General features: G+C 37.5%; 1 protein-coding gene across 1 annotated transcript in view; it reads left to right on the top strand.

Moving 5' to 3' along the window:
* ITGBL1 (integrin subunit beta like 1) overlaps positions 1-19553 on the top strand; it is a 149827-nt gene that overhangs the window by 127287 nt on the left and 2987 nt on the right. The window contains exons 8-9 of the mRNA XM_074930737.1: positions 1660-1776; positions 15668-15814. Coding sequence (XP_074786838.1) covers positions 1660-1776; positions 15668-15814 — 264 coding nt within the window. The remainder of the gene's footprint in view (positions 1-1659; positions 1777-15667; positions 15815-19553) is intronic.

The following is a 19553-nucleotide window of genomic DNA, read 5'->3' as shown; positions in this document are numbered from 1 at the left end:
AAGTACTAAGGAATGATTTTTTTTCCAGTTTCTAATGTAGCTGTCCTTGGCAAATAATTATAGCTTAGAGAACGCAGACAGATTACATCAATCATTCTGTAGACAATGATATCTTAAATGCTGACCTGATTACCGAATACAACTATATTTTGTGAGGTGATAAATGAGCTTTCTATAAGTTTCTTTCTGGAACCAATAGCCTCATATAATTGACAATGCAACATAGTTTTAACACTGTGAATTATAAAAGTGTCATGAAGTATTTGCTGTTAATTGTCTCTATCAGCATGTCTTCTTTAAGATACTTGGACTTTAAGTTGATCATAAAATGTCCTTCTAGATTGATTCCTGGCACACAGAATATCATATGCAATGTACATTGATGCTTGGGAAGTTGAAGAGTATGGCAGCTATAAATTTTTTCCATCAGTAATAAGGTTTCCCCCACTCCAACTTAATTAGACTGGGGGTTTTTTTGAAAAACAAATGTAACATATTTAGGTTAGAAATTAAAAAAAAAAAAAAAAATTAAGAATGATCTGGCAGTATGTTGACTTAAAGGTTTTATTGTCACAAAACCTAGTTAGAAAAGCCCCACTAAGGTTCTCCTTAACAGTCCTTTCCCATTCAGCAAAATATTTCATCAAATGGTGAAAAAATGTTGCACACGCTGAACTGTTTGGTTACATAATGAAAGGCTGCAGTTGGAGGATTTTTATGCTTTGTAGCTATAGTTTCTCCTACTGTAAATTGAGGTTCTGCAGACAGTAGAGCAGTGTCCAGGACCAGGTTGAGTCTCACTGATGCTGTGATTACATTAGATCAAGAGGAACAGGTTTTTCTGTGTCCTAATCCATGTGTCTGGTGGCCCTTTTTTTACAGACAATATCCTTTCCCAAGCCCATCAACTGTATTACATTGATCGCTGGTCTGTGTCATATTTAGAGCATTCTCACAGTAGTGTCATTAAAACAATTTTAAAAATACAGAGGCAAACTCTTACAAGTTAGGAAATAACAAAACCAGTGTTACCCTGAACTGAGTTTCTCTCATATATATGCAATGTAAGGCTGACCTTGATCTTAGCTCTGGGGTGTTCTCCTGTGAACAGGCTGATGGAAGGGATGATTGACAGAGGTTGTGCTTTTGATTGCTATATCCTCAAATCTAGGCTAGAGAAATTATAGGGATTTTTGCTTTCCAAATGCCTGACAGAGTATTTGAGGACTTACATTTCTACATGAATAGAAAGTATCTTAGATAGCCCTGTGCATGGACTATTTAATTCTAAACACATTCATTTTGAGTTTCTGAGGTATGTGTTAAATATTTTAGATTAATTATAGAGGTTAATCATGCAGTTAAGCATGTGCCATGGATCTGTTATGCAAAGTTGAGATATGAAAAACATACAATGCCAATGATTTCTTCTTGTTGTTGTTTCCACCAAGATATAACAGTGATACACTTTGCTCTGGTTGCCATGGAGGAGGGAAAGTTCTGTGTTGGTTCTTTTTAATAGTGTTTTTGTGCATACTTTAATTAATACAGTGGCTGGTAGTTTGTCTTTGGGGGGCAGGTTGTAGAATAAGTTTGGGGGTTTTTTCATCTATTTTACTTTACTGAAATCATGTCTCTAATTATTGTTTATTCCTACAGGGAGATGTGAATGTGGCCAATGCACTTGTTTCCCTCCCGGAGACAACAGAGTTCATGGCAAAAACTGTGAATGCGATGATCGGCAGTGTGAAAATATGGACGGCAATGTCTGTGGGGGTATAAGTTATATAATAATAATAATAACAATACAATTATAAATAGAATATAATTATAAAGATAATTGATATTATATATGTTATGATGTGATAAGTGATATGATATTATACATGATATGATATAATGTAATATAGATAGTTTATAACTTTCTGTTCCCCCTGATTTTATGACATGTCACTACAGACTGTTGACATAATTGTTTAATTATAACAGATTATAGATTCTTGTAAGAAACAAGGTCTATAAATATTAGATATGTTAGTGAATATTTATTTTAAAACTTCAGAAACACTAACAGTGAAGTAGATTAAATACACCTAATAGCATAAATATAAGTGCTGTAGTATACCCCGAATTCCACCAGTGTTCGTTAAAGAATACAAACACTTAAAAGAAAACCCGCAAAATTAGGTAATTTTGGTTTGTGTTTAGTACAGTTGATGTTTTACTGAGAATATTGTATTTTACTTAAAGGTAATAATAGCTTGCAATACTTTTGAATATTTCATATTTACTGACACTGATATGTCTGTTTTCTAAAGAAGTAGTAAAATTATAAAAGAATCTAAAATGCTTGAGATACATTGTCATAGTAATTGTACATGCAGATGATTTATTTTAATATAGACAGTGAAAACCTCAATTTTTTTTTTTTTTTTTTTTTTTCAGTAATGTATGTTGGTGTTAAGCAGTATTTCAAATTAGTTTTAGATATGTAAATGCATATATACCATATGGTATTTTAAAAACAGGTAACAGCCATCCTGAATATCCTCTTTATAGATTTTATTAGCTTTATATTTAAAATGACTCTTTGATTCTTAATATTAACAAAGTAGTTTGTATGAGCAACAACACATTTTATTATATTCCTTATGTCTACGTAAGAAAAAAACCATATTTCTTCATAATCCTTGTGTCCATAAAAAATGCTGATTACAGGGAGTATTTCTTCAAGGTGTCTGCCATGCACAATGTAGGCATATATGGAAAATTCTAGTTTGAATGTCTAACCAGCCATAATAATAGTTTATAATATTTAGTGTAATTCAGTAATATGAATGTGTAGCTAAAGAATAATTTGAAATTTAATTTTGTATAAAGCACGTGAAAGGATTAAAAAACTAGGTCATATCTGTTATAAATTAAGTAGTTGGGAACAAAAATTCATCATCTTCCACGGTTAAAAATATCTCTTCTGTTTGTCATTCATATTTTACATTATTTGATGACAATGCTTCAATGTTAGTATTGCTAATTATATTGCACATTTTGGAAGTTATAGACAAAAATTCTATTCTACCTTATTAGGAAGGATACAGTGATAATTTTAGTTTTTGTTGCTGGCTAGATAACCTCACACTTAAATAAATAATCACCTCAACACCTGAGCCTGTGTTGAAGTTTTTACTGTGCAGGAGGCACTCTAGCTCACACTATTACCTGAATAATCTCTCTCCTCTAGTCTAAATAGCTTTGCCCAGAGAATGGCAGGAATTAGTTAATTTTAAAACCATATGCTTTTAGTTTATTTTCCTAATTCTGAAACCATAAATAGAAAGGAAACTCAGTTCATGAATTTACATAGTCTCAACTTTTCCACTTTCATTCAAACTGATAGTTTAGTTACTGATGATTCCCTGCAGGTGAAAGGAATTATATGGGAAAATTCAAGTGACTCTGCCCTATTTGAAATTGCACTGCACAGCATCTGTTGACAGGACTTCAGAAGGCCCACTCTGTGATTTTTGCTGTTCCAGGGAGTTGAGTTTATTCCTAATTCTTTCCCCAAAATCACAGATTAAGTGCCAAATCAGAAATCCTGTTGTCCTGGGCTTTCTTGTAAGTAAAAGAGGAGGAAGCATGGCATAAAGTGATCATTAAATTCACTAAAATTAGTTGACCTTTGAAGTGCAAGGGAGACTAGACCATCTTTGCTCATTCACAGCTGTTGGAGCTTGGTGAGGTGAAGCTAATCTCTAGAGTTTTAGTCTTCCCAGTTAGAAGTCATGCTATTACTAATACTGTTCTCTAAAAACTATTGGATTTTTGTAGTAGATCTGTTCAGATTCCAGTGGTAAATAATTGGTAGATTATTTTTTCATATTCTTGCTATTTTATTTCTTGTTCTGTCTATTCTAAATATAATTTGAGGTATTTTTAGATTATTCTAGATTTGGTTCTAGTTTACTCCTTGAAGCATGTTCCTACGTTATCACTATGGTATGATTCCATCCGCTTTTGTTCTTTTACAGCCAAGAACTGCTTTCCCTTTCCTCTGTTTCTGTTCTCATGCCACATAACTGTTTCTTTGTTTGCACTTGTCTGGCTCTTCCATGTGAAGTGTGCTGAGATTCAAATTAATATAGATGTCTTACTATTCATGCCGTTCTCTTCCATACACCACTTTTACTTCTCTTGACTGCTGGAGCTCTGAAGTGGCTCCTTCCCTCATTTCCCCTCTCTCTCCCTCTCTTTCCTTTTTTTTTTTTTTCCCTTCTTTTTTTTTAACCACTGGCAGATCATGAAACATTATTTTCTTTGACCATCCAGTGCCCATCTGTGCTTCTGATCCACCCACCTCAAGCGGCTCTCCCCCAATAACTTAAGGCAGCACCTAAAATATTTAGGTATAACTACTAAGTATAGAAACGTTTATCTTCAGGGAGTCCCCATCAATTGCATCTTTCTGTTCACTCACCATTTAGCAAGTGAATTCCCTTCACCTTCCCTCACCTTCAAACTCATAATATGAGCCATTTACGTACAAATTTTCTGTGACTTCATCTTTCACTGTGGCTTCCCCCCGTTTCTGACCAATTGGAGGAATTTTTGTCATTTTTATCCTTTTCAGATCCTCAATAGCCTTTGATGTTACTGATAGCTTCATCTCTACTCTTTAGTAACTGTGAGATGTTTTGCTTGGCTATCACTTTCTTTCCTGATAACACTTTGTTTCCTTTTATATACAGTATTTCACATATCTCTCTTTTTCGGAGATTCTACCAATTTTAACCTTATTTTCTCTCCTTTTTTGCAATTTACCTATTTACAGAACTTCACTCAATTTTGTACTAATGCACATACATCTCTCTCTTCCTCTTGGGCTTGTCCATGCTTCTATCTTAGCCTGAACTTCTTGATACCTCTTGCTGAACTGCCTATTCCTTCCTCTTTCCTTCCTCTCTTTTCGATATTATTTTTCTACCACTGCTGCTACCTAGGCAATCACTGTCAGGACATAAGCCCTTGCTAGTAATGTTGGCTTCATATAATTGTAAAATGGACTCTATGAATGTGCAGGGTCTGACAGTGAGCACTGAGTGCCTGTAAGCACAAGGAATGGAGACCAGTGTTTTCAGATTAAATACATGCTGAAATAAGAAATGTGAATGACAACCTAAAGGATTTGAATAAGAATTGTTACTGGCCTCCTCTGTCCATCAGAGACTGATTAATAACCTGCTTTCCAGACCAGCTGTCCATGTGACAGTAGAAAGACATGAGCAAAAGATACGATAAATTAGGGTACAACTGAGTGAGACCCTATTACCATGTTTCTGCATGACTGTAGTGAGTCATTCACTTAAAAATTCAACTGTCCATCATTGTAGTACCAGGGATAGAGACATTACGTCTTCACAAAGACAAAGGTTGCATGAGGACTAGGCATACATTCCACAGCACTCTGCTATTAGAAATGGATTCATAGAATCATAAAATCATAGAATGATCTGGGTTAGAAGGGACCTTTAAAGATCATCTAGTTCCAACCCCCCTGCCATGGGCAGGGACACCTTCCACTAGCCCAGGTTGCTCCAAGCCCCGTCCAGCCTGGCCTGGAACACTGCCAGGGAGGGGGCAGCCACAGCTTCTCTGGGCAACCTGTGCCACTGTCTCACCACCCTCATCATTAAAAAATGTCCTCCTTATGTCCAGGCTAAACCTACCCTCTTTCAGTTTAAAACCATTGCTCCTTCTTCTGTCACTGCAGGCCTTAGTGAAAACTCTCTGTCTTTCTTATAAGCCCCCTTTATTATATTGAAAGGCTGCAATAACATCTCCCCAGAGCCTTCTCTTCTCTAGGCTGAACAATCCCAACTCTCTCAGCCTTTCTTTACTTGAGAGGTGTTCCAGCCATTTTTGTGGCCCTTCTCTGGACCCACTCTAGCAGGTCCATGTCTGTCTTGTACTGAGGACCCCAGAACTGGATGCAGTACTCCAGGTGGGGTCTCATGAGAGTGGAGAAGATGAGGGGACTCACCTCCCTTGACCTGCTTGCCAGGTCCTTCCTTTGTATTCCTCTTCCTTTGTCTATGCCTCTGCACAGAGACTTAATATGCTAAGGCTGGAGGAGGCGTCTCATGCGCCCTTTTTGAGATAGATATATTCTATCTAAAGGCCTATTCCCTACAGTTAAGTTTTTTTCAGTGATATAAGATTTTCCCAGGTGTATTGCAGTGTTGATCCACAGCAATATTTAACATCATGTTTTCTTTGGCTTTACTTGGTTCTTTGAATCTTTCATGTTCAAGTTAAGTGTTGCTGGTGCACATGCATGACTGGAGAATCACAGGTTTGCCAGCACAAGTTCTTTCTTGGCATGGCTATGCCACTGATATATACCAGGCCTGATATTTACTTATTCGGTATGCTGGTGAGAGATACTTCTTTCTGTCCTCCGAGGTTATAGCTGTGCTGCTAGTTGCAGATGTGTCCTGATCTTTCAAGTGTTATTTGTTCTCTTACTGTGTCCAGATGTGTTTTTCAGTGTTGTCATCACTGGCTGCTCCACCTCACTGGGTTGACTGTTGTCCATTATGTTCTGTTCTCTTGCAGGATTGAGGACAGGCAGGCAACAAAAATTCAGAACGACAGTAAAAATCAATTTGAAATTGATTTGGTAATGCTCTTAACTCCATTCATTTTGATTTGTTCTCTGGACCATTATTGGCCCTAGCTGTGAGTTCTTGTCACAGCAAAGTAGCAACCATTGAAGGAATGAAACAGAAGCCCATTTGGGCCCTCTGCATGCTACTGGTTGGTGCAGGATTACGCTGCTTAAAAACTACAGTAAAAAAACCCCAACAAAAATAGTAAAAAATTAGTTGAAGCTCCACACAAGTTCATCATTAGGACCACTAGCTAAGGTTGAAACTCATAAATAAGCAAGGCCCTTACCTATTTCTAGGGATGCTCCCATTATGTTTTATATCAGTATTTCAGTCTGTGCTTCATATAGTGTACCACCAATTAGATAATCAGCTTTGATGAGACCTTTTAATATTTAGTCATGGATGTTTGCACTGTCCTCAAAACTAAGAAAGAACTAAGCCCTGGTCATCCCAGTAAGCCAGTACTTTGTCTGGTGACAATAGAATACTTTGAGAAGTCTGATCTGTTTATTTTCAAGTGAGTAAATTTGCCTTGGTGACTTTTTAACTATTTTTCAACACAGCACATCAATATATAATCCTAACACTGTAGGGAATTCATTTGTGTAATATCATGTCAATCAAAGAGTAAATGCAGCTATCTTTTTTGTTTGTTTATACCAATGCCTTTTGGTAAAAGACATTAGTTCTTATTACTTCGAGATTCTGGTTGTAGTATAAGTGCTTGTAAAAGCTGGAGGAGCTGATTTATTCTTGGAGGAAATGCTGAGGTAATTAATATTTCCCTCTGGTCTACCTTCATATCAATCTCCCTCTAACTGTAGGAAAGCAGTACAGCAAAAACTCTACATGAGACTTTATGGGTGGGGAAGTTAATATTTTTTTGGTAAAATCCCCAGGTAAATTAATTTTCACCACTCAGACACATTCTCTCATTGATTTCATTCACTTACATTCTCAAACCCACATAGAAGGATCGAAGTGTCTCTAATTAAGTAGTTCGGTCAGGATCACTTCTGAGTGACACTGAAGATGGACAAGAGACACCGTCCACCAAGTTCTCAGTAGGTCTTTTTGTTTCATCTTGACTGACAAAAACAAACTAGTTTTTAGTCACACTTTTTGTGTCGTTTAGGACCCCACCGTTAGGATGATCCTTTTGCCTCATGATTTTTCTTACTTTCATCTCTATAAGTTTCAGGCAATTCTGGTGCCTGTTGTCTGTGCTTCCTCATTTTTTACTTTAATGGGACAAGGGTGCTCTTGTTGCGTTCACAGGGAAAGGAATGACACAAGTTGCGTGCTGTGTCTGTGTTGACATCCTTTGTTGTTAGGCACAGAGTCTTCTGCTGACAAGTCATCATGAAAGTCACCATACCATTGTTTTATGAGAGTGCAGACCCAATTTTGACAAAATAATACCTTCCTCACTTTTAATACTGTGAATGTGTTGTTGGTTATCAATACAGGTCATGTTTTTAACCTCATTCTGGTGTTTCTTCTGGTGCTTACCTAGACATTTCCATTCATACGTCATTCACACCAGTCTTAAGATTTTCAATATAAGCCTCTATGTATTGACAGTGAACAAGGGAAAAGCTATGGGTTATAAGGCATATATATACTTAAAGCCACAACTCTCAACTTTCTGATGTTATAAGCTTTTAAAACAGACACAAAAGCTTCCACATCACATTCTTACAATTTGTGAAGGATTCTAGGATCACATAGTCATCACAAGGATGTACAATGGAAATGCTCCCTCTAAGAAGGCTGGTATAACTTGCTTCTAGTTGCCATGCTCCTTTGATTGTAAAATTTTCATTACTATCCAGCCAGGCCTGTCGTGGATGAAAGTATTGACACGGTAATGATTTAGTAAGAAATCTAGATTTATTAATAACTAACAGCAATTTATCAATACAAAATAATTCAGAAAGAAAAGCAACCTATTCACAGATTCTAAAATGAAAAGATTCTCTCTAACTTACTTAACGGTACCTTAATTTATACATGCACGTACACAAAACAGGCATATGCATACAGAAACAAAGATGTTTGGATTCAGTAAAATGAACACAAAAGGGACAAACACACACAGGAACAGGATACGTACCCACACACACACACCAATAAACAGAGAAAAGGTGAAATAGAAGCTAGCTCAAAGAAAATTTCCCTCTCGAGTTTAGAGCAAATACTCACAATGCCTTGGCATTCCTCAACGGGCGATAGTTGAGACTCGAGTGGGTGGACTTTGCCCTGGCCTTCCGTCTGGAGCAGACGACACCTTAAAGGTTTTGGTACCTGAGAGGTGTCCCAGCTCAGAGGAGATGCTGATCACAGGCCCACTGCGATCCAGAAGAGCTCAAAAGGTCTCCCTGGTGGTCACAATTTATAGGGTCCAAGATAATTGACTTTTGTCAAATACCTTCTGGTGCCTTCCGACAGTTGCAACGTGCAACTCTGTTATTGTTCCATTTGACCACATCCCAGGCAACAGGTGTGCCAGGCCATCAGGAGATGATGGGCCATTATAATTGTTTCCAAGCCATCTGGAGGGGCAGCAGCCAGACTCGTTAAGTGGGCGCCTTAATGTTAGCAGTCCTTATCTCCACAGATTATTGTATAGCTTGGGGCAGATGTGGGTGGAATCACACCTGGCACCCAGCAGCCCAACAAGGAGGGCAGGGAGGGGTAAGAATTGCACCACCACAAGGCCAAGTAATTTGATTCAGAGGAAGTACTGCCTTTCTTTCTTTTTTTTGAATATAACTATGTGTTATCATATGATAAATATATAGAACAGAAACTGTGAATTCCTTTTTGTGAAAGTTCTAGGTCCATACTGCAGAAATCATGAATGACATTTATTTTTGTCATCTGTTCAGTGAAGCAGAAACATGACGTTTTCAGATAGGATGTTCTTATGAGGACCAATAAGATCATAACAATAAAAATGAGAGATTTATGATTAATGATACGCTTCATTAAGCAAAGTTAAGTATTAATATTACGGTGCAGTTGCTGTCAGACAATTTCCTCATTCCTTGCACTAATGTTGCTTTACAGAAATAGAAGTATATAGGACATTTATGGAACTCTCTAATATACCTAAAATGCGGATTAGGAGAGAGAAATAATACCAGCCTATCTCCCAGCCAAAGACAGCTTTTGGCACTGACTGGTCAGAAAAATTAGCAATAGGAATGCAAATACTGACTCTTATCATGGCTTCTCAGACTACACGGGACATAATTTCAAAATCTTCAGTTGCCTCAGGTTAGGCACCTTATAGGATTTCTGATGCCCAAGGCTACTCTTGCCTAACCCCAGCTTGGCTCCACAAGGACACAGGGGTGCCTGCAGAGCTGCCTACATCATGAGGATGTCCTTGATATCTTAGGGTATGTCAAATGGACATTGACATCTGTCCTGGTCACCCAGACATTTGTGCAGGTGAATGGAAAGTTGACACTTTACATAGAAGCACAGAGAATATAATTTGTTTGGCTTTTCAGTTAGCATAAAATATGATTTAGGTTTGTAAAAAACGTTTTAATTGAATCTTTCTGTTAAAATGAGCAGTAAAGGAATTGCTAATGCATCAACATTTAAGTTGATCAATAGATATTAATTTGCAAATCCAAAAGGGGCTTATATGTTTAACCTTGTATATTAGGCTACAAAGAGCCACTACACTATACCCATGCTTGCCCTATGTTGATGTCTGTGCACTGTGTGCAACTAAAGCCTGTCTCTGGGAAGGATATGCTCTGAAGAATCTAAGATATGTGCAGCCCCTGCCAACATCACTTGAAATTTCTCAAATTAATTTGTCAGTATCAGCTTTTCTCTCTGGTTCTTGCTTTGTCTTTCTCTGGTAGTTTGAGAATCCCCATTCTAGTACCTTCAAAGAAGGTAGTTCAGATCCTACTAAAACACTTCTTAGCTTTTTTTTTTTTGTTACTTTTTTTTTTTTTCTTTTCAATAGGCTAATCAGATATAGATCTTTGAAGTTCTTTCAACAAACCATTTTCTCTGCCCTTTGAATTCTTTCTTCAGAACTTTTTGGGACTCTTCCAAATTTTTCAAAATCTCTTCAAACATGGATATCACAGTGAGTTGCAGGACTTTAATGTCCATCTCATCAATGCTCTAAATGTTCCTACTCACTTCTGTTCCTACTCACTTTCTCCTGGTGTATGCATATGAGGACGGTATTATCCCTTTTCATTGCAGTGTTTTACTGAACTGCCTGCCTGTTGTGTTGCTGAAACTGGAGCCACAGTCCACCTTTATTAGACAATACTAAGCGACCTATTATGAAAATACAATAGACAATCAGTATTTTGCTTCACATCTGTATTAAGTTTCTCTAACTGCAGTTGTTGCAACTGTTCCAGTCTCATGGCATTCTCCTGGTATTCAATAAAAATAAGAATCAGTGATTCATTAATGTTTTTACCCACTATTTTAGCATATTTGGGCAGGTTTATGAAGACTGCTCACTGAGAAATATTTCACCCAAATAGATGTTGTTTAATATTCTCTTATGTTAACAATATAATAGAAAGTTGTTTATCATAGTCCTGTAATTAAAAAATAGAAAATCCTGTTTCTATTTAAATACAGAGAGAAATATTTGTTTGGTTTACTATCTTGTTCTAAATCAGGGATGATCCTGCATTATGCTAAGATTTTTCATATTCCTAGTACACTTTTTAAACTCTTTATTTTTCATCCAGTTATAGATTTTTGTTTTGTTTTGTTTATTCCTGATTATGTCCATTTTATTCACAGCTAAATTTCTCATTTATATTGGTTGCTATCTACTTCATCTATCTTTCTTTGGCTGTACAGCTTTCTCATTCCTAACTCATATCATCTCTCCACCATTAGACCTGGGTGGACTTCTCTCTAACTGTGGAAAATTGTTGTTGGGCTATAAGAAAAATTCTTCATACAGGACAGTTGAATTAAAATTTTTATAGCTGAAGATTTGTTTCCTCCATTTCTGGTTAATATTGATGTTATTAAATATAAACATAATAAATATATAATAGACATAATACAATAAATGTAATAAATATTATACGATATGATATGATATGTTTGAAAAACCTGTTCTGAGGTGCTAAATTTTGTTTAGGGCTGGCATCAGTTTGCCCTTCATGAACATCATCTGGTTATAATGTTGATCCATAAATAAGAACCAGATTTCTCTGCAGTGATTATTTCACATTTTTCATCATGCTGAAATTCCCATGTAGTTGTGCCTTTTGTATTGGAAATTTATCATGCAATTTTTTTGGGAACTCTGGTATCAGTTGCATGATTAGTCCTAAAATGAAGTTTTCCACAACCACACAGTTTTATTTCCAGGCATGGTATGAAATAATTCATCCTGGTGTCCAGTCTGATTTGGCTTGATTTGGGTTATAATGGACCTCTGCTAGTAATGCGTCACAACTTTGTTGCTGCATTCATATTTCACATTTAAATCTTGTGGTTATTTGATTTATTGATAATTCTAACCAAAGTGACAGTATCTTTAACATCATCTTTTTCTCTCCTTTGCCTCTCACCCATCACAGTCTTTCTTCCTGACTGGAGATTAATGTTTAAGACATACTGTTATATATTTAAATGCTCATTAGCATAGATTTTTATGAATTAAGATCTATAGTCTCACAACCATTGCAATATGCAATTTGTTTGTGATTTTAAGTATTTTATGTTAAATCTGAATTGATGATAGACCAACACTTTCCAGTAGATCTGCTTAATCTGAACAGTTAAATCAGTATTACATCATGATAGCCAATTTGGTTGGGCTGGACTCCTTCAATTAGAGATTTTTCTTTTCCCCTTTGCTCTATGATTGCTGTATTCTTGAATTTTATTCTCCTCTATGGAGGGAATTCTATTCTGATCTAAAAGGACTTATGAGCAAGAGCAGCACCTTTTTGTTACTGCTTTTGCTCATAATTTTGAGAGTCTGGGATTCATTGGAATGAAACTTGGACACTTTGAATGTAATTTGAATATTGCATTCAACTGAAAACTGTTACTTATGACGCTTTGGCCCTTCCTTTTGGTCAGGTGGTTTGCACATCTTCACACACAAAGACAAAGAGCCTCTACAAGGAGGATACACACAACTAAACCATGTAAAGCAGTTTTTCACAGGTTAGCACACACAGAAGATAGCTCGGAATTAACAAGCACTGGGCTAAGCACTTGCATACTCACCACCCTGATGCATGGGGTATCCAAAGAGCTGCAGCTGCCCAAACTGATGTCAGCTAGGAGTAAATATTATTTTGGCAAAATGGATTACTTGAGACAAAACAATCCTTATCTTTTGAGGATTTATATGGCAAATAGGAGGAGAGGAATGGTCGTTTCAGAAAAATGCATGTCAATTTTATGTAGTAAACTGTAAACTCTGCTGTAAATGTATAGATTATTCATTAACTTTTTATTTGACTTGTTTAAAGGCTTTACAGACATGATCATCTCTGCATTCTGTAAATCATAATGACTTTACAAGAAAAATGATACAAAATTATTTTCTCAGTGAAATCTGCATGGATTTCTTACTATTTGCTGCTAAAATGAGTACACGTATTTGTATCTTCACAAATCATTTTCCAACACTGACATCGAGTTGCATATTCTGCTCTAGAGTGGTATATTCTGCTCTTGAGTGGTTGAGCTATTCCAAAATCTAATCTATATGTTACTAATTAAAAATAAATAAGGCAGTTAAAAACACTCTGACAGAAGTTTAGCTGGAGTAAATGTAGACAACTGCATGCTGTCTACCTGGAAGGACCATATGGGAAATTATATATGCTTGTTTTCTGCCTCTTCTATTCTGGTTTGTGTCATAGCTGTTCTTGTTTCCCAGTCTAACACAGAAGGTAAAGTAGCATCAAGCTTCTATTGTTGCTAGTTATCAATTTGTAATATTTGACATATGCTAAATACATATACGTGAATTTGTAAGTGCTGAATGTCACTTTGCCAAAGTAGGTAGGAATGCTGTCATAATAAGACTGCGTCATAGTTAGTGAGCATTTAAAGTTGTATAGGTAATAAGACAAAAACCCCAAAGATCAATACACGATCTAGGGTATGAAAATTATTCTGAACATTTAGATCACTGTAATTGACATCTCCAAGACTTTGGAGCTTCAAATATTTTCTAATTTAAATTAGTAAAGGATTTGGCCTTCAGTAAAACATTGAGGAATTCCACTTATAGTAAACTCAAGATTTGTCTCTCCTTTGGGCTGCCACCCGGTTTGCAATGTCAATTTGCACTGTTGCCCCATGAGGAGTCCAAAAATCAGAAAAGCATAGTTGCTGGTTTCCTTCTCTGCATCCTACAACTCAGTGCTTTGCCAGACACTCCTACTGCTTGTGCCCTTCTTCCCAGCCCGTGCTCCCAAATTATCTTAGTCCCCTTGTTTCCACTGCCTTGCCCTACATAGCAGGTAGGATAGGACAGAAGTCACTGGTATGTACAGTTTTCTTCTTTTAAGCCCAGTAAACTGATTAGCTGAGGAATGTTCTTCTCTGCTGCAGAAATATTATTCAAGGTTGAAAAGTGAAATTCTGACTGGGAGTTTATTTCTTCTTTTTTCTATTTTCCATTTCTGTATTCTTGTCTGCATTTGTTGTCATTTTTCCCTTCTTTCTGGCCAGATTTTCTACTCAGTTTAGTATTCAACATGTTTTCTTTTTCCATTGTTCTTTGTACAAATAATTTCATCTTTTTTTATTCTTTTTTTTAAAAAAAAAACCATCAATAATATCTTCTAGGCTCTATCATTGTCTCCCATTCTACGATTTATTTGACCTTTCTATCACTTGTTATTCCCTGTCCTTCTTTCCCTAACATTTCAAACTGTAGTCTTCTTCATTTGCCCCCTATTTTGTTATTTTTTATTCCTTTTTTCTCTCTGTCCTTTCATTTTCCTTTATTTTTCCTCATTATTAATCATCTTTTGATAGCCATATCCTTACTACTGTATTATTCTTCTGCCCGTCCATCTTCCCTCTCATTCAGGCTGCTTGTCTTGATCTGGGAATTAAAATCTGTGTGTTTCTGTGGAGAGAACCCACCAAGGTAGCCTGCCCATGCTTCTTAGAAGAAAAAAAGTCCCACCCTGGGGTCATACAAGCGTGTACTCTGGAGAATGCTTTGGTCTGTTCTTCCTTCCTGCTCCTCCCTCAACATTTCACTACAGTATCAGGAGTGAAAGTACAAAACCTTTTAAACTTCTGAGCTGGGATAGCTATGTCTGGAGAAGAGATGCAGAAGAGAAACAGGCGTTGGGGTGATGAGAGGAACTCTTTGCAGGTTGCCAGCTGAGTTTACATACAACCAATTTTAGTAAGTGCATGAGACTTGGGGGATCTATCTTCATCCTGCACTGTATGAGTTAATCTGCAGTAATTGCAGAGTATGTTGAGTCCAGGCTTTGCACGTCAGCAGCTCCATACACTGCAGCAGATAAGCAGCAGTAGTGGGCTGCTGGAGGAGATTGCGACTTTTATATCTCTTGCCTGCTCTGCTGTGTGCTGTGCTGCTCTCAGCCCTGTGCTGGGGTCTGCTTCTTCAGGTGACAGTATGGAATATGCAGGTGAGACTTTAGCAATGGGCTGCAAGTTTAAAGACATGGGAGGAAAGAGGTTGTGTCTGCCCTCAGTACACTGTGGACTAGGGAACATACTATAAAGTTGAGCTGATGAGGGGAGCCATGCCTGTGCTTTTCTGCCCATCACTAGGGCACCTTATTTAACACAAGAATGAGAGAACTGAAGAATGCTACCCTTCTGGGAAGCTGTGCTGTCCATCTCTCCATCTGTCTCTCCCGTAGGATACACTTCACACTGCAGAGGTCTGAAGAAGATCTCAGTTGAGACCGTTAGTCACTGCTTTCTGCTTGATTTGCTCATAACCAACTTTGGTGTTGTTGCAGGCCGTGGTATTTGCTCATGTGGCCGATGCATTTGCCAGGATGGGTGGTTTGGAAAGTTGTGCCAGCATTCAAGGAAGTGCAACATGACGGAGGAGGAGAGCAGAAGTCTCTGCGAGTCAGCGGATGGCATATTATGCTCGGGGAAGGGTAAGAACTGGCAGCTGAGCTACACCATGTCAGTGCCCCACCAGAGGAAAATGATCATGTTCAGGAAGACTAATGTGCACGGCAGAGGGTTGTTGTTTAGTAACCCTTTCTTTCAGAGGCACCTATTATTAAAAGGATGTTATATTCGGCTCTGTAATGCACTTATATCCATTTTGTCAAACACCCACCACACATGTTTAGGAGCATTAGTCTCCTATGCAATTTGTTAATAGCATATAATTTCCTGTATGTGTTTATCTGATGTCTGCACTGAACAGCTGTGCATTATAAACTAACCATTAGTGCTCCATCCAGTTTGAGGGAGAGGGGCACTACCTGCAGTAACACTGCAGTGGGCAAGATGGCAGATGTAGTATCAGAGGCAACATTAAGTGGAGATGAGTGTTTAACTGAAACATTTGGTATACTTAATCATCCTCTCCCCAACACAGCAGCAGAGGAAAGGTAAGGTAACTGCAGACCTCACGACAGAATCTCACAAACTCTCTCATTTACTAAATTTTATTCAGGTGATTGCATCAGCTTCAGTCCGGCCATAAAAAAAGGCCACAGGGAGGAATAAAATTTAGGAAATCTTGATAATTATCTGAAATTGTTCTCTGAGGTACTTACCTTGCAGTCTTTCAGGCTAGAAAATTGCATTACTGGAAAGAGGGCTTTTTAGCTCCCCCATAGTGCAAACTGTCTAGTTTTCTATATAAGATGTCTGAAAGAGAATCGGCAAAAAATGGGTGGTGGAACTGGCTGGAGTCTAGAATGCACTCACTCCAGACTGGATGGCCATTTCCTCTGTTCCTGTATCCCTTGCAGAGAGAGGGGAGAAAGCTGCTAGCTGGAAAAAAGTGGTTAGGACCCTTTTGTATCAGACAGATTTTCAGTTGTCCCTTTGGTAACTTTTATTTCAGTGCAAAGGAAATTTTAAAAGGGGTTTCCAGCCTGGCCTTCTTCCATCTGTATTATCACTTACCAGAATTCTTCCCCACTGCACCATTTTATTTTATTTTTTTTTCCCCAGTTGTTGCAATGTCATAGAAAATGAGGAAGACAAACTGCTATTTTTTCCAGAAGATGTGGCTATCTTTAAATTAGTGTATGTGTAAGAGGATGCTGAGTTACTGGAGAAATTAAGTTACTCTGTTTTACTGCAGAAGTTAACTTTTCTTCTTTTAGTCTTGGGTCTCCTTGTGATTTTTTATATAAATCGTGAAGGTGAGTGAATATGCTTAAAATCAATAAAATGCACTATATAAGATTCTAAATAAATATAAACATGAAAAATGACATTGAATTTTAAAATATTTATATTATCTGCTACCTTTTTGTAAGGATGGCTGAGAGCCATTTATTCCAGCCTGTGGGTCTTACTCTGAGAACAATTAGCTTTGAGCATATATAGCAAAGCTACAATTTACTCTGAGGCTTTGGGAGCAGACAATCCATCAGGAATTTGCAGAGACACTGAAGCTTTTTTTTCTGTCTTCTGGGTATGCTGCCCAGGGGGTGGTTTGGGATCTGGTCACTGGTGTAGGCTGGAGCATCCTGAAAGTTGCTCTAGGTTGTAACTTGCTGAAGGCAGGTAGTGCTTTTAAACCTGGCTGCATGAATGGGAGCTCCAAAGGCCCAGATTTTCTAATGTAGTAGTGCAAATACAGTATAACACCATTTACTTTCTATGGGATTTACAAATCTGACCTTAAATCCATATTCAGCAACACTGGTGGGATGGCTTTTTAAAGTTCTTCAGCCTTCAAGCACATGTAAGCTTCCAGTGTGATGGAAGGTTGCCCTGAGGACAGTCAACATAATAAAGCTGTGTCAAATTAGATGTTATAGCAGCTTTATTGTGGGAACAGCTGGTCATATGTACGTGCTTGTCCAAGCAGAGAAATACTTATGTAAGATAACTTCCAGAAGTGTGTGGCCAGTGAACACTACTGTCTCCCATCCCTTCTCTGAGCAGGGTGGGGATCACAGGCAAATACAGTCAAATTACTTGTAAGTTTTGTTTCTATGCTTAGCTTTTTTTGTTTGTCTGTTTGTTTGGGTTTTTATAGGCAAAGCTGTTCTTGATGTTAAATATGTATCTGGAAATCATGTCTTTCCGAGTACCCAAACTTTAAAATGTTCATAGCTACTGTGACCGGCACTCTCCAGAGGCCAAAATGACAAACTGTTCTTTTTGTTCCATTACATTGAGCAATAAGTAACCATTGCTGGTCAAACATAAGGGAATTTTGAACCCGCGCAGTAATGGTGTTTATTCCATCTTTGGTGCAAAACTAGTCAAGATACACAAGCACTGCAATAGATTGAGGGAGCTTGAGTTTCTGTATGTCGAATTTAATAGACTCTAAGGAGTCCTGGATTTCAGCACATAACTGCTGAACACTTTCAGAAAATTACACTCTGTTAATATAAATTAAGTTGGACAGGACATCCACATTCCTAGGCAGTTTTCAAAATCTTGGCTCACTGACTATGCCACCTGTAGTAAAAGCTCTTCCCAAGGAAAACAGCAACACCCACCACGCTGCTGCCTCCCTGGCTGTAAATGTAGGGCTGCAGATGGCTACTGTAACAGTGCAGGACCCGGGCTAGGTAATGAGCCAAATCCCATCCAAGAGGAACTGGCTACAATCCCAGGGAACACCCTGCAACTCATTAGACCCATTTTAATTAAACTGAGGAGCCTCCCAGAGCAGCGTGTTCTGTTCAGGGAAAAAACTTGATACATTCATTCTCCTTAACAGATTTTACATGATGGAGCCTGATCTACCTTTGTTGACTTGGTGTTAAATTTGCTGTATCCCCTGAAAAATAGTTTTAAACATCGTGGGCATCCATCAGTAGCAGCATCAGTGCTTGCTTATGCAGAGTCACTTCAGGTTTCCTACAGTGTCATGCTCTTATTAACTGCTTTAATTTCACTAAAATTCTCTTACTATTCATCATTATTTTCAGCTGTCAGTACCTTGTAGCTTTTATAAACAGAGACAGTAGATTTAAATTGCTCTCAAGTATGACTTAGTGTATCTCTTATACAGCACCCATACAATATGTATGCTATCCTCCACTGCCTCTTTATACAAATGGCATTTTTTATCCTTGTAGGGAATGTATTTTCTGTGCCCATGGCTCTGTAAACAATACTCAGAACTCATGGAAAAGGTAGATGCTTAACCAAATACTCCCGTCCCCAAATGTTTCCATCACTAGCTCTTCCTGTATATATTTACATGTTCCATATGTTACAAGTTAAAACAGCATTTCTTTAAAATTAGGCAATGAGTTAATTTTTGTCAGCTTACCATGCACAGTAAATAACTTACATTTTTAATTTAAAAAAACAGGTACTCTGCTGAGGTTGTTCTGAAGTTTCAAAGAATTAAGTTTCAGTGATCAGGGACACTTCAGTATTTATGGGAAGAACCTAGGGAAAATTGGTTGATATTGACAGATCCACATTTAAAAAAAAAATGTATATTTAGATTTTTACTATGGTTTTTATTCAGAAGTCACTGAAAGGAATGGAGAGATGGAAAAGCATCATTTTATATACTTTGGCTCAGACCCTGTTAAGTAACCCATGAGTTCTCTGTAGGTTATGTTCTGACATAACCAAGCTTTCTTCTATATATTTTTGTTTAATATTGCATTAAACACATTGGTGACTTTGTACTGTAATCATTGTGGAAATACTGCAAGAAGGTGGGATTTT

Source organism: Athene noctua, chromosome 1 (assembly GCF_965140245.1).
Source record: "Athene noctua chromosome 1, bAthNoc1.hap1.1, whole genome shotgun sequence".
NCBI classification, from domain to species: domain Eukaryota; kingdom Metazoa; phylum Chordata; class Aves; order Strigiformes; family Strigidae; genus Athene; species Athene noctua.
Note: the sequence above shows the minus strand (reverse complement) of the source record. Positions and strands in the feature narration are given on the sequence as shown.